The 12,357-nt window shown below is 33.9% G+C and overlaps 1 protein-coding gene across 1 annotated transcript; it reads right to left on the bottom strand.

The window, feature by feature from the left end:
- Positions 1-10,802: 10,802 nt before the first annotated feature.
- On the bottom strand, positions 10,803-11,934 carry LOC108559131 (autophagy-related protein 16-like). The gene is made up of 3 exons (XM_017916280.1): positions 11,620-11,934; positions 11,453-11,558; positions 10,803-11,185 (listed from the first exon to the last, which is right to left on the bottom strand). The coding sequence occupies exons 1-3, from the start codon at positions 11,932-11,934 to the stop codon at positions 10,932-10,934; spliced, it is 675 nt and encodes a 224-aa protein (XP_017771769.1). The 3' UTR covers positions 10,803-10,931.
- Between the last annotated feature and the right edge of the window lie 423 nt (positions 11,935-12,357).

Raw genomic sequence — 12,357 nt, 5'->3', positions numbered from 1 at the left:
ATTGCATTGCCCCACGTTAGGCACCAAATAAAATACAATTTAGTAATTGTTAATTACTCAAAATTGAACCATTATTCCATATTTTTCATATAAATAACAAAAAAAATAAATAACCATTTGATTTTGTATATTGAAAATCAAATATTCGCTATATTAAAAATATTGAACAAATTTTTGACGCCTGTCACAGACTTTTTTTTTTGGCGTATAAATAAAAGTGATTGGTATTTGAGAGTGCAATCGTTAAACTGAATTCCCGAATAAAACGAATCGTAATAGGTAGTAGATTAATAAAATTTTAGTGCGATGAGGTAATATATCTGCAGCAAATAACCGGTTTCAAGCGAATATCTTGATATAAATCTAGATGCACAGATACACTTACACCCACATGGAGAAGATGTCGTATTTATATTGCATACAAGTGGAGATAGGTCTTATCGAATCTAATGAAATATACTGTGAACAACATTGCACAGCATGCAGATGATAGATTTGGAGCGTGTAAAATATAATATTTTCTGAGAAACTATAATACATAGAATGGATCAAAAAAATGCCAATAGTTATTTTAGTTTACTATTTGTTTAACTTTAATTTCAAATTTCCCGGGAAGAAAAATAAATGAGTAAAAGTAACCACCTAATTATTAAGTATTGAATGGGTAGTCATGGATACTTGAAACATCGTGATATTTGTACAGTAAATGACAAATGTCAGCTGTACATCTTAATATTTGACAAGTAAATCTGTCATTTTGGTCCTTATTTTTATTTTTTATTTTTCTCTCTGTAATTTATATAAGTATTAGATCCCGGACAAAAAGGCTACAGTCAATAGTTATTTTAGTATACTATTTGTTTAACTTTTATTTTCCGGGAATTCTTAAGAAATTAATTTCAAATTTCCCGGGAAGAAAAATAAATGAGTAAAAGTAACCACCTAATTATTACGTATTGAATGGGATACTTGAAACATCGTGATATTTGTATAGTAAATGATAAATGTCAGCTGTACATCTTAATATTTGACAAGTAAATGACAGATTTTGGTCCTTATTTTTATTTTTTATTTTTCTCTCTCTAATTTATATAAGTATTAGATCCCGGACAAAAAGGCTACAGTCAATAGTTATTTTAGTATACTATTTGTTTAACTTTTATCTCCCGGGAATTCTTAAGAAAATAATTTTAAATTTCCCGGAGAGAAAAATAAATGGGTAGAAGTAACCACCTACTCATTACGTATTGAATGACTACACAAGTAAATGACAGATTTCAATGATTGAAATATGAAATGCATATGAAAGTTGGATATTTGGGGAATGCAACGTGTACTTAGTTATTGCTGTGGTTGCATCTATTTGGCTATAAAATTCAATTATTCATAAATAAAGTAATGAACAATTATCTGTGGAAAAAGCTGTGTCTTCACATTTCAATGATTTTCTCGGAAATTATAATAGATAGAATAAATCTAAAAGATGCATATGAAAGTTGGATATTTGGAGAATGCAACGTGTACTTAATGATTGCTGTGGTTGCATCCATGTGGATGTAAAATTCGCGTTCAAAAATAAAATAATGAAAAATTAACTTTGGAAAAAGCAGTGTCTTCACATTTCAATGATTTTCTCGGAAATTATAATAGATAGGATAAATCCAAAAGATGCATATGAAAGTTGTATATTTGGGGAATGCAACGTGTACTTAGTTATTGATTTGGTTGCATCTATTTGCTGTAAAATTCGCGTTCAAAAATAAAGTAATGAAAAATTATCTGTGGAAAAAGCAGTGTCTTCACATTTCAATGATTTTCTCGGAAATTATAATAGATAGGATAAATCCAAAAGATGCATATGAAAGTTGAATATTTGGGGAATGCAACGTGTACTTAATGATTGCTGTGATTGCATCTATTTGGCTGTAAAATTCGCGTTCATAAATAAAGTAATGAAAAATTAACTATGGAAAAAGTAGCGTCTTCACATTTCAATGATTTTCTCGGAAATTATAATAGATAGGATAAATCTAAAAGATGCATATGAAAGTTGGATAATTGGGGAATGCAACGTGAATTTAAATATTGATGTGGATAAAAAAATATTTAGAAAAATGTGGTAGTTCATAAAATAACCTTACTAAAATTTATAAATTGTAGTAATAATAATGTAATCTATAAATCCGTTATATTAGTTTAAAACTGAGGATGTGACAAATGCATGAACATGAGGATCTGGTCTATTTGCATAATATAAACAAAAAGAGAGAAAAATAGCAAAAAAAGAACAGAATGAAGAAGCGACTTCCTACGGTTAATTAGAAACGACCGATCGACGATCTCTTCTTGCCACCGATGATATGACTCGATCGCAATTAAATTTGCAATTAATTCGCACGCACGAAAAACATTTTCTCATAGAGCCAGGGACGTTGGTGAATGGCGCGGGGCAGCTTCCCACGTCGTTTTATTTAGTTCGAATCAATTACACGGCCATAAATTCCGAATCGGTTTCCGCACATTACCATAGGGATTTATGATGGCTCGGGCGATGATTATAATATTTACACATCAAAGACACGGGGGAGGAGAAGAGATGAAGGTAGGTGTTTCAGCTGCTTCTGGATGGATGGATGTATGGATGGATTCGGTAGGTTTCGATGAAGCAACAATGCAGCTATTAGTATTGGCATTATTGTTGTGTAATTACTGGATTATCTTAGATGTGTGTGTGTGTGTAGGAAGGAAGGATTCTTTGTGTTTTCTCCTTTTCTGGCTCACGTACGGATGGATGGTCGGATGAAGGCAGAACCGGTAAAGTCTTAATATAATATCTATAAAATACCAGAAGCGAAATTTAAAAAGGATCTCTTTAGATTTGGCCGATGGCGGGCATTCATTCCCTCGGACACATGATTTATGGAGCTCTATCTCTATCTCTGGCATACGCCTCCGCTTTATATAACGAACACTATGGTTAGATCACGCTGACCAAATGGTCACTCACCCTGGCCGACTGCACTCTCGTGTCTTATCCCATATCCAATCCAATCCTGTACTATCCCATCCTCTGCGTACACATGATGCATATATTCACGTACATATGCATATACGTGTACGTACGTACACCACATCCAACGGAGACTCCAAATAAACAACGCGAGGAGCGCATCGTGCGAAATCACTTCGTATTAATATTCAAAAGCCTGCCTTTCAGTTTCAGCAGTCGACCGCATTTATAATTTCACTTGACAAATTTCGCTACCCATTCGATTTATCCTTCAAACGACGTCCTTTCCCCCACATACCTCCACAATCCACCGCCTCAACCTCCCTCAACGTCGAGGACCATTTGTCGACGCGTTTTTTTCGCAACGCCATTTCTCATTCGACGAAAGCTTTCCATCATTACGTAACTGTAAACAACGTGTATTGGTTTCCAATCTCGCCGCCAGCTCTCAAATGAACGTCGTGCATTCAATTACAGCCAACTAATGTAATTATGAAAAATGATCATGGTTTCAGCGCTTCCAATTTTTATCCCTCAAACACTAAATTTCAATATTTATCTCGATTTATTACATAAAAGCACTCATTATTCATACTTGATTACAAATTACATATACGATCTTTTTAAATAGAAGAAAAAAAAGATACTGCAATCAAGTTTAGAGTAGAGTAAAACATACAAAATTATTTGACAAAACTTCTATAACAAAATGTAATCTTATGTAAATGTGCAAGTATAGAGAATTACATTACATTTTTATCCCTCAAACACGAAATTTCAATAGTTATCTCGATTTATTACATAAAAACACTCATAATTCATACATGATGTATGATATTCTTAAATAGAAGAAAAAAGATACTGCAGAGATAATTGATTTAACTCGAGTTTAGACTACAGTAAAACATACAAAATTATTTTTACAAAACTAAAATATTTGAACCAGATAAAATTTATAAAAAATATAACAAAATTTGATCTTAGGTAAATGTGCAAGTATAGAGAATTACATTACATTTACATTACATTTTTATCCCGCAAACAGTAAATTTCAATAGTTATCTCGATTTATTACATAAAAATACTCATAATTCATACATGATGTATGATATTTTTAAATAGAAGAAAAAAGATACTGCAGAGATAATTGATTTAACTCGAGTTTAGACTACAGTAAAACACAAAATTATTTGACAAAACTAAAATATTTGAACCAGATAAAATTTATAAAAAATAAAACACAATTTGATCTTAGGTAAATGTGCAAGTATAGAGAATTACATTACATTTTTATCCCTCAAACACTAAATTTCAATAGTTATCTCGATTTATTACATAAAAACACTCATAATTCATACATGATGTACGATATTCTTAAATAGAAGAAAAAAGATACTGCAGAGATAATTGATTTAACTCGAGTTTAGACTACAGTAAAACATACAAAATTATTTGACAAAACTAAAATATTTGAACCAGATAAAATTTATAAAAAATAAAACAAAATTTGATCTTAGGTAAATGTCCAAGTATAGAGAATTACATTATAATATAAATTTAAGAAGATTTAATTAATTTTATAGAGATTTTTATTGCCAATAAATATGAATGAGAAACATATAAAAAAAAGTTTATAAATTAATGGAATACTATAAAATTGAAGAGTTATTTTAATTGATATAAATGGAATGTGAGGCACGAGCAAACAAATTGTAAATATCGCTAATGGATGAAGTAATATATGGAATGATGGAAAATGAGCCGAGGAATTTCAATACTCTCTGCCTGGCTTCAATTTAGCATCGAGCACATTGCGAATTGTCGCTATTTTCTATTAAGCAATTATCGCCATATAACTTTGCACAATTAATCGAAAACCTCCCGTGGCCGATTAATAGCGTGTAACGAGAGCCGCCGGCTTCACATCACTCCACTTTTTATCAACGGGGGAAAACTATTTACGATTTCCCAATTAATTACACGCGCATCCAACAACAAAACAAAACCTGAATCATAAACTAATCAGAAGAAGCGGATTGAAAATGTTAATTACTTATTAGCTTAATCACTGCGGGAAGATTAAAAGAAAAGAGACTCGTAAATGGAGGGTTGAATGATCTCCGGTTGATGTTGATGATGATAATGACGGACGCTACGCTCCGGGTGCTCCGCTGAAGAGCAGTTCCACGCGGGTTTTACGTAACTACGGAATCGCGATTTCCGACCACCCCCAAAGTCATAATGACCCGTTATTTCGCCTCTAATTTCTGCCAGCATCCACCTTTTCGCATTGCAATAATCTAAATTTCCATCAAATCAGCGCTGCGAGTCGTGAGTCCGCCGCCAATAACAATGGGTCTCTCTCTCGTTCTTACTTATGCGCTCTTTGGGAATCTTTCGAGGATAACGGACGAGAGCCCAAGGAGCAGAAGAAAGGAAACAACAACAGAAGGAAAAAAAGTAAAGAAATACCATCGGCAACAACAACAACAACAGCAAGCGCAGGATGATCGAGGACGGGAGAAGAAGAGGAAACTGCCTCCTCTACATACGTACACGATGGTCGGACACGATGTGTGGGCTTTTTACTGCCACAAACGACTTTATTTCACCCGTTTGACATCGCCAGATAACAATAGCGGTTACGTAACAAGTGACGGAAGTTCCCGAACGCAAAAAAAAAGCAATATGTATACACACGTATATGATATATGAAACGTAGTGCACGAGTTTTCGGGCAATATCGAAGGGTGGAAAATCGATTCGATTTGCTCACAAAAAACGCAAAAAAGAAAGCATATTGTCTGCGTTAAGACTAAAAAATAGGAAGAACCGTCTCTCCTCTCTCTCTCTCTCCTTATTGAACAGGGATGATCCCTCCAGCTTCGCCTTAACGGACGTAAAAAATTTATACAATTTTCCCTTGAACGACGAAGAGAAAGAGAAGGGGAAAAAAATAAATAAAGGGGCAGACCATTTTATTTATCCGACTTATTGGATCCGATTCCGTAACAGTCTATGACCGAAGGGAAAAAAATGCGGAGCGGAGGAGAAAACCGTAAGAAAACGGCTGAAGCGCGATATTAATCATATATATCTAATATACACAATCCATGGGATATAATGAAATACGGTTTATAGACGATTGAAGAAAAGATGAAGAAAAAATAGATATAAAAAAAAAATGTTGAGACGGTCAAGGAAGAAAAAAAAAGTAATGCACGTCTGCAAAGTTTACTGGATTTACGGTAGATGGGATTCAGTGTAATTGGATTTGAATTAATAAACTTAATTGAAGGTGGTTTATGTAACGTTCAAAGAAAATTCAGCCGTAAATTAATTTTCAGAATTTAGATTTATATTAAAACTTTTTTTTTTAAATATTAAAGTTTAAAATATAACTATTTAAGATATTTAATTAGTATTACTCATTTTGAAAGTTCAAAACAAAAAGTAATATTATTTAGTTACAGATTTCATTAAAGTTTGTAAATATTAATTAAAATTATAAAAATCGATGAAAATTCCATAAGAATTTAAACTTTGTAAACTTATTGCAATTGAATATTTTCTGTTGTATATATTCGTTTTTGTAGAAGAAATCTTTTAAAGGTATCTCAATACAAAACGTCTTTAAAAAAAGTATAATGTAAACTTAATGTTCTTAAGAATGGATCAAATGTGAACAAGTGTAAAGCAGAGACGTTGTGTATAAACAGCGTATCCTTTAAGATCAGAGGCGGCTGTAAATAACATAAAACAAAGCCGGCTTTGATACAAGCTCGCTCTCCAACGATGGACATAAAAAAAATAGAAGAACGAACGGCGAACGCAAAAAGTGAGGATTCCATAATGAACGTTGGTAACGTTACAATTCAATGGTCAATAGACTGTGAAATGATTAAGGCAATTAAATTAGTAAGTAAAGTAAATTCGATTTCATTGGAGATAATCGCTGCAAACCCGCGGCCAATGTAGAAACAAGAAGAAAATAATAATAATATAAAAAAAGCGAGAAGAAGGAAGGAAAACGAAATTGAGCCGGCTTTGATATGAACTTGCTCTCGGAAAAGACTATTAGCACGATGTAATGGGGTCGTGTCAATGAAATAATACGAAAAAGGGAAAGTAAAGAATCAATGATCACGATCGTACATCTTGGGAATAAATGTAATTCTCGTTGGGCAGGAAACGAAAGAAGAAAAAGAAGAAGCGAGCGCTGCGAGATTTATCTCTTCGTCTTCTTGTTGTGCGCAACGAAGAGAGGCCGAAAACGAAAAATAAGACGAATTGGTAATTGCGTATCTCAAGATATTTAAAGTGTGCATCAATTTTCGGAGGCGACGCGGAAATCGACACGAAAATATTAATGAATGGATGGATGGTATTACGTAACGGAGGGCGGCGCGCATTTGTGTACGAGTAAATCAGGAGCCTCGGCGTGATTTAATAAGCACGAGAGATAACCATAATAACGAAGATCGTAAAACAATAACAATAATTAGAAAATATCATGCGGCTCGATATAAAATTAATAAATAACGAGCAGATTATTTACGACGTAGCGAAGTGGGGAGGAAGAAATGTGGGAGATGGTGATGAGGATGGAAGAGTGCGGGGAGTAGAGTAAGAGCAGAATTCATCTGTATCAGCGGACTACATCTGCGTGCTATGTGAGAGCGGCGTTGGAGGCGGCTGCAGTTCGCGGCATTCTGAGAGGGTGGAGGAGGAAGAAGGTGGAAGAGGTGGCGGAGGGGGTGGTAACCGTACAAACCTAGGTATATATATATATACATACAGATATTGGCCCCAGATAACTCGGGGTGATATATTTGTAACAAATACGCGAATGAATTATTCATTCCGATCGGCGTTTACCGCACATTACAATAACCCAGCGCATATCTTTGCAGCCAGCAGGAAATGCACTCTGGCTCTGTGTCTCTCAGCATGCGGTTTGGCTGTCTTTGCACACCATGTTATATAACACAAAAACTACATCTCTATATACATACACAAAATACAAGCGCACGCACGTACAGACATACAGGGTGTATCACTTTCATCTGCATTCACACCACACCGTGTGCAAACCCTGTTTCCTCTTTCAATCATCAACAGATATCAAATACTTGAACTTTCATCACACAGGCTTGAATAAAATATAATAACCGTAAGGAGAAAGCAAATGATAATTATTAATAAACAACATTTCAATACTTTTAATTATTGATTAGTTTTCTTAATAGAAAAGTCATAGATTTTTTAAATTTACAAAATCATAATTTTTGTTTCTCGAGAATTGAAGTAAACAATTTTAAAATATATAATAAAAATGCAACAATTAAAATAATTGGAAAATCGTCCTCTTAAGTAACTGCAATCTCCTGTAATTAACTTGAGATCTACATTTCTAACGAAACAAAATATCCTCCCCGAAGCTGGATCTGCGTTCACCTCAAATGATAGTATTTATCTTGCAAGGAGGTCCAGTTAAATGTGTGTCTGCGGAGGCAATCTTGTTTGGTTCAGTGGGTGTGAAGCTCCGTTTGCTCGAGGTTTTAAATCAAGTAAAGAAAAGTCGAAAATTTCGCGTTATTGCAATGTATAAATTTCTTCTTCTTCTAATTATCGTGATGCGTAATTTCCGCGGTCCTAAAACGGAGATAATAACAGATTCCCTCTTGTGATCTTTATGTCTCTCCGAATGGTTTCCTGGAAGCGAGCCGTAAACCAGCAGATAAGTTAATACTCTTCGCGACTTTTTTCACGATTGTCGCAACCCAGACGAGCGGTTTGCTTGCTTATTTCCGATCGTATAGGTGAAGTTATGTTTGGGCTCTAAATGTCAGAGGTGCAATCTACGACGTAACGGACGGATTTATGTCCTCGGGGGGTCGAGAGGATGATGATTACGGGGGCGCAAAGGGCAAACGGGTTGAGTGAGTGAGTGAGTGGAAGAGTGAGGAGGAGCAGCAGCACCCATTCATTATTTATTATATGCTTATGGGTGGATAAACGAGTCGTTCATTTGCCGGTCAGAAGTTAATGAAGATTACACAGTTGTCGTAAATTACATCGCTGACACCTGTTGTGTGCACACCGGCGTTTACATAATGTCGGGCTAACGTTCAATTCTCTTTGCACTTCATATTTGCATACGCTATGTACACACTGTGTGTCTGTGTTGGTCTATCTGCCTGTGCGAGCCGACCAAAGGAAGAGAAGCAGCCGGGTTGAAAAGCTTTAATAAGCTACCAAGGAGGAAAACTGATATAAATCACGCGCTGCAAGAAGTGAAGAAGAAAAAAATAGCGTATTTAGAAGAACAAAAAATGCAGCAAGAGCAGACACTGATTGAATTATGGACCAACACCGAGGTGCCTATAATTAAGCGTTATCTAATGACGATTCATTACTCCTCGCTATCGTTTTACAGCAAGGAAACGCACTTTGAGTATACCTACTTTATTACTATAGTTATACGAGAATCCAATCTAATTTAGATTTAAGGGCCAAAAGTATTGTATTCTATTTTTTTCATTTAGTTATCTTCCCAAGTTATCAATATCTATTTTAGAAAAAAAAATACTTAAAATCATAATTTTTAAATGTTTCCGACAACAAATTGTACATACATATAATTACAATTAACTGGAAACTAACAACTTTACATAATTGAAGAGACTCATCACATCGACCAATTTAATTAATATCCTGTCGATATTCATAATTAATCAAGTAATGGCATATCGCTCATATTAAACGGAAATAATAGTTATTACGTAGACATAAAACACATATACAAAAGGTTATTGACCTGGATATTTCCGTCCCAAACGGAAATAAATCATCAAGAACACAAAAGAAAATAACAGAATTTGGATTAGGAAATAGGTTATTAGTAGTAAACATGCACATTTGTAATTATTATTAGTTTAATCATAGATAAAAGCATTTTCAGAGCAAATATACCACAAAATATTTTCATTATATTTACAAAGTTGAAAATTTTGCCTAAATTTGTACGAATTATAGTAATTTCATAATGCAGAATTAAACAATATTGTAAAAAATATAATTAGAGTAATATTTTCAAAAAGGGTAAATAAGATTTATATTTTTTTTTTCAGAAAAATTTAGTAATTTATTTATTAAATAAATGCATAATTCAGTACAATTTCTATACGTTAAGAAAAGTAATTTCATTTTAAATTAAGAGATTTAAGATACTTTTTCAAATGTGCAAAATTCATTCATTCTGTAAAGGTTTAGACAAAAATGTAATAGTCATTGAAATCTAACGTGCTGTTAAAATAATAACAATCAACGTTAAATAGTATTTGCAAGTGAACGTTTCTATGGTAATTCAAGAATCGAAACAAGAAAAAGCGTACATTTCCTAAGGTTTCGGGTAAAAAATTAAACCGTCATTGAAATTTAACGAACTGATAAAATAATTACCAATAAGTGTTAAATAGTGTTGCAAGTGAACGTTTCTATGGTAATTCATGAATCGAAACAAGAAAAAGCGTAGATTTCCTAAGGTTTCGGGTTACAATTATAATCGTCATTGAAATTTAACGAACTGTTAAAATAATAACCATTAAATGTTAAATAGTATTTGCAAGTGAACGTTTCTATGGTAATTCATGAATCGAAACAAGAAAAAGCGTACATTTTCTAAGGTTTCGGGTTACAATTATAATCGTCATTGAAATTTAACGTACTGTTAAAAGAATAACAATAAGCGTTAAACGTTTGCATGGTAATTCGTTTATCCAAGTGTATAATTGTGCTGAATTCGAAGAGTTTAAACACGTGTTATTTCGAATCGCTTCAATCAAATCGAACGGCGGCCCGGTTAAACCATCTCGCGGTAAATTGGCAGGAAACGAAGCCAAATCGAAGAGGATAAAAGTTATTGGACCATTAGTCCAGCAACGGAAGGCTTATCAACTCCAATCGGTAAACGAAAGAGGACGAAAAAAAAGGGGTTTACAGAAAGCACAGGTTTGCATATAAAACTCACCCTTAATCGCTGATCGCAAACAGTCCACACACGGCTCGCGTAGTCATTGGAAGCCCCAAGAACCAAGGTACCAGTATTATCGAAATCAACAGACATAACACCTGCATTACTACCCTGCAATATGCCGCGGTTTTCGGCCGAGCCTGCAAGATCCAAAGAAACAAACAAAAGAAAAATACATAGATATTTACATAATATTACAGGTATTAGTGTAGTGTTAGGTAATAATACAAAAGAAGTAAGTAGAGAAGTTGAATTGGGTTCCAAACTTCATATAGAAGAGGTACAAGTACAAAACGGGATTATTTACAAGTTGTATGAGAGAGAGTAAAAGAATAAATAATAATGAAACGTAACGACCACAAAACGCTTTATTGACAATGATGTATGGAGGAGGCCCTATAACTGACCTTTGGAAACATCCCATAACTTGACTTTCCTGTCGGCGCCTCCGGTCGCGAGGAGCCTATCCACGGGACTCCATTTCACCGCATTCACCTCGCCATCATGGGCATCCTACCAAAACAACAAATTATTATTAATCGAAAACAAGCAATAATAAATAATGTAAATTTACAAATTTCATAACTGGAGTTGTTGGTAGGGTGGAGGATTCGTAGTATGGACCTGCGTTGTCGCGCATATCATCTGGAGAGACGCCTCTGGTGTCGCGACACGCCTCTTCGATTTCCTTCTGCAATCTGGCGTTTCGTTTCCTGGAACAACGGGAGTTAAAGAAATGAGGAGAATGAAGTGGATTTTTGGCATAAAGCATAAACACATTCATGGATGCATTATTGTTGTTGTTGTTGTTATCGAGCAAAACACCAATAACCAAACTGGAGTACTGGCAAGCAGCGAGCGGTAAACCTATTACCAAAATGATGGCCATAAAACTCGACGCAATTAAAGCACACAATTATTTTAATGTTCGCCAATATACCAATCAATATTAGGCTCAGTATTTTAAATGCCGCTTAAGCGAAATTAGTTCTGCTTAATATGGACATTAAAACTAATTGAACAAAATTATTATTGAAATATTATAATTACACATAAAACTTTAAATTTATAATAAATAACTGTTATTTACCAATTCACTACAATATAAAATTTAATTATATTATATAACTTTTATGATTAACTATTGTTTCAAAGTAAAACATCTTTTTTTTTTTGATTTCATACATTTTTGTCCAACTAGAAAAAAGCTGAATAATTCAACAATATAGTTTAATTAATATTACATGAAGAAAAGTTTCAAGTTGGATTAAACAAATATATTATTAGGTAATAAGGATTTAAAGAAGCAGGT

The sequence above is a fragment of the Nicrophorus vespilloides genome, unplaced genomic scaffold, assembly GCF_001412225.1.
Source record: "Nicrophorus vespilloides isolate i.1.1-1 unplaced genomic scaffold, Nicve_v1.0, whole genome shotgun sequence".
Taxonomy (NCBI): domain Eukaryota; kingdom Metazoa; phylum Arthropoda; class Insecta; order Coleoptera; family Silphidae; genus Nicrophorus; species Nicrophorus vespilloides.
This window is presented reverse-complemented; position numbering and strand designations above follow the sequence as displayed.

Excerpts from the sequence above, each read along its gene's own strand:
- LOC108559131 (XM_017916280.1), bottom strand. The coding sequence starts at position 11,934 with ATGGCCATCATTTTGGTAATAGGTTTACCGCTCGCTGCTTGCCAGTAC. Across the intron at positions 11,559-11,619 it reads CAACTCCAGTTATGAAATTT|GATGCCCATGATGGCGAGGT; the intron begins GTAAATTTACAT and ends TTGTTTTGGTAG. Across the intron at positions 11,186-11,452 it reads GTTATGGGATGTTTCCAAAG|GCTCGGCCGAAAACCGCGGC; the intron begins GTCAGTTATAGG and ends TGGATCTTGCAG.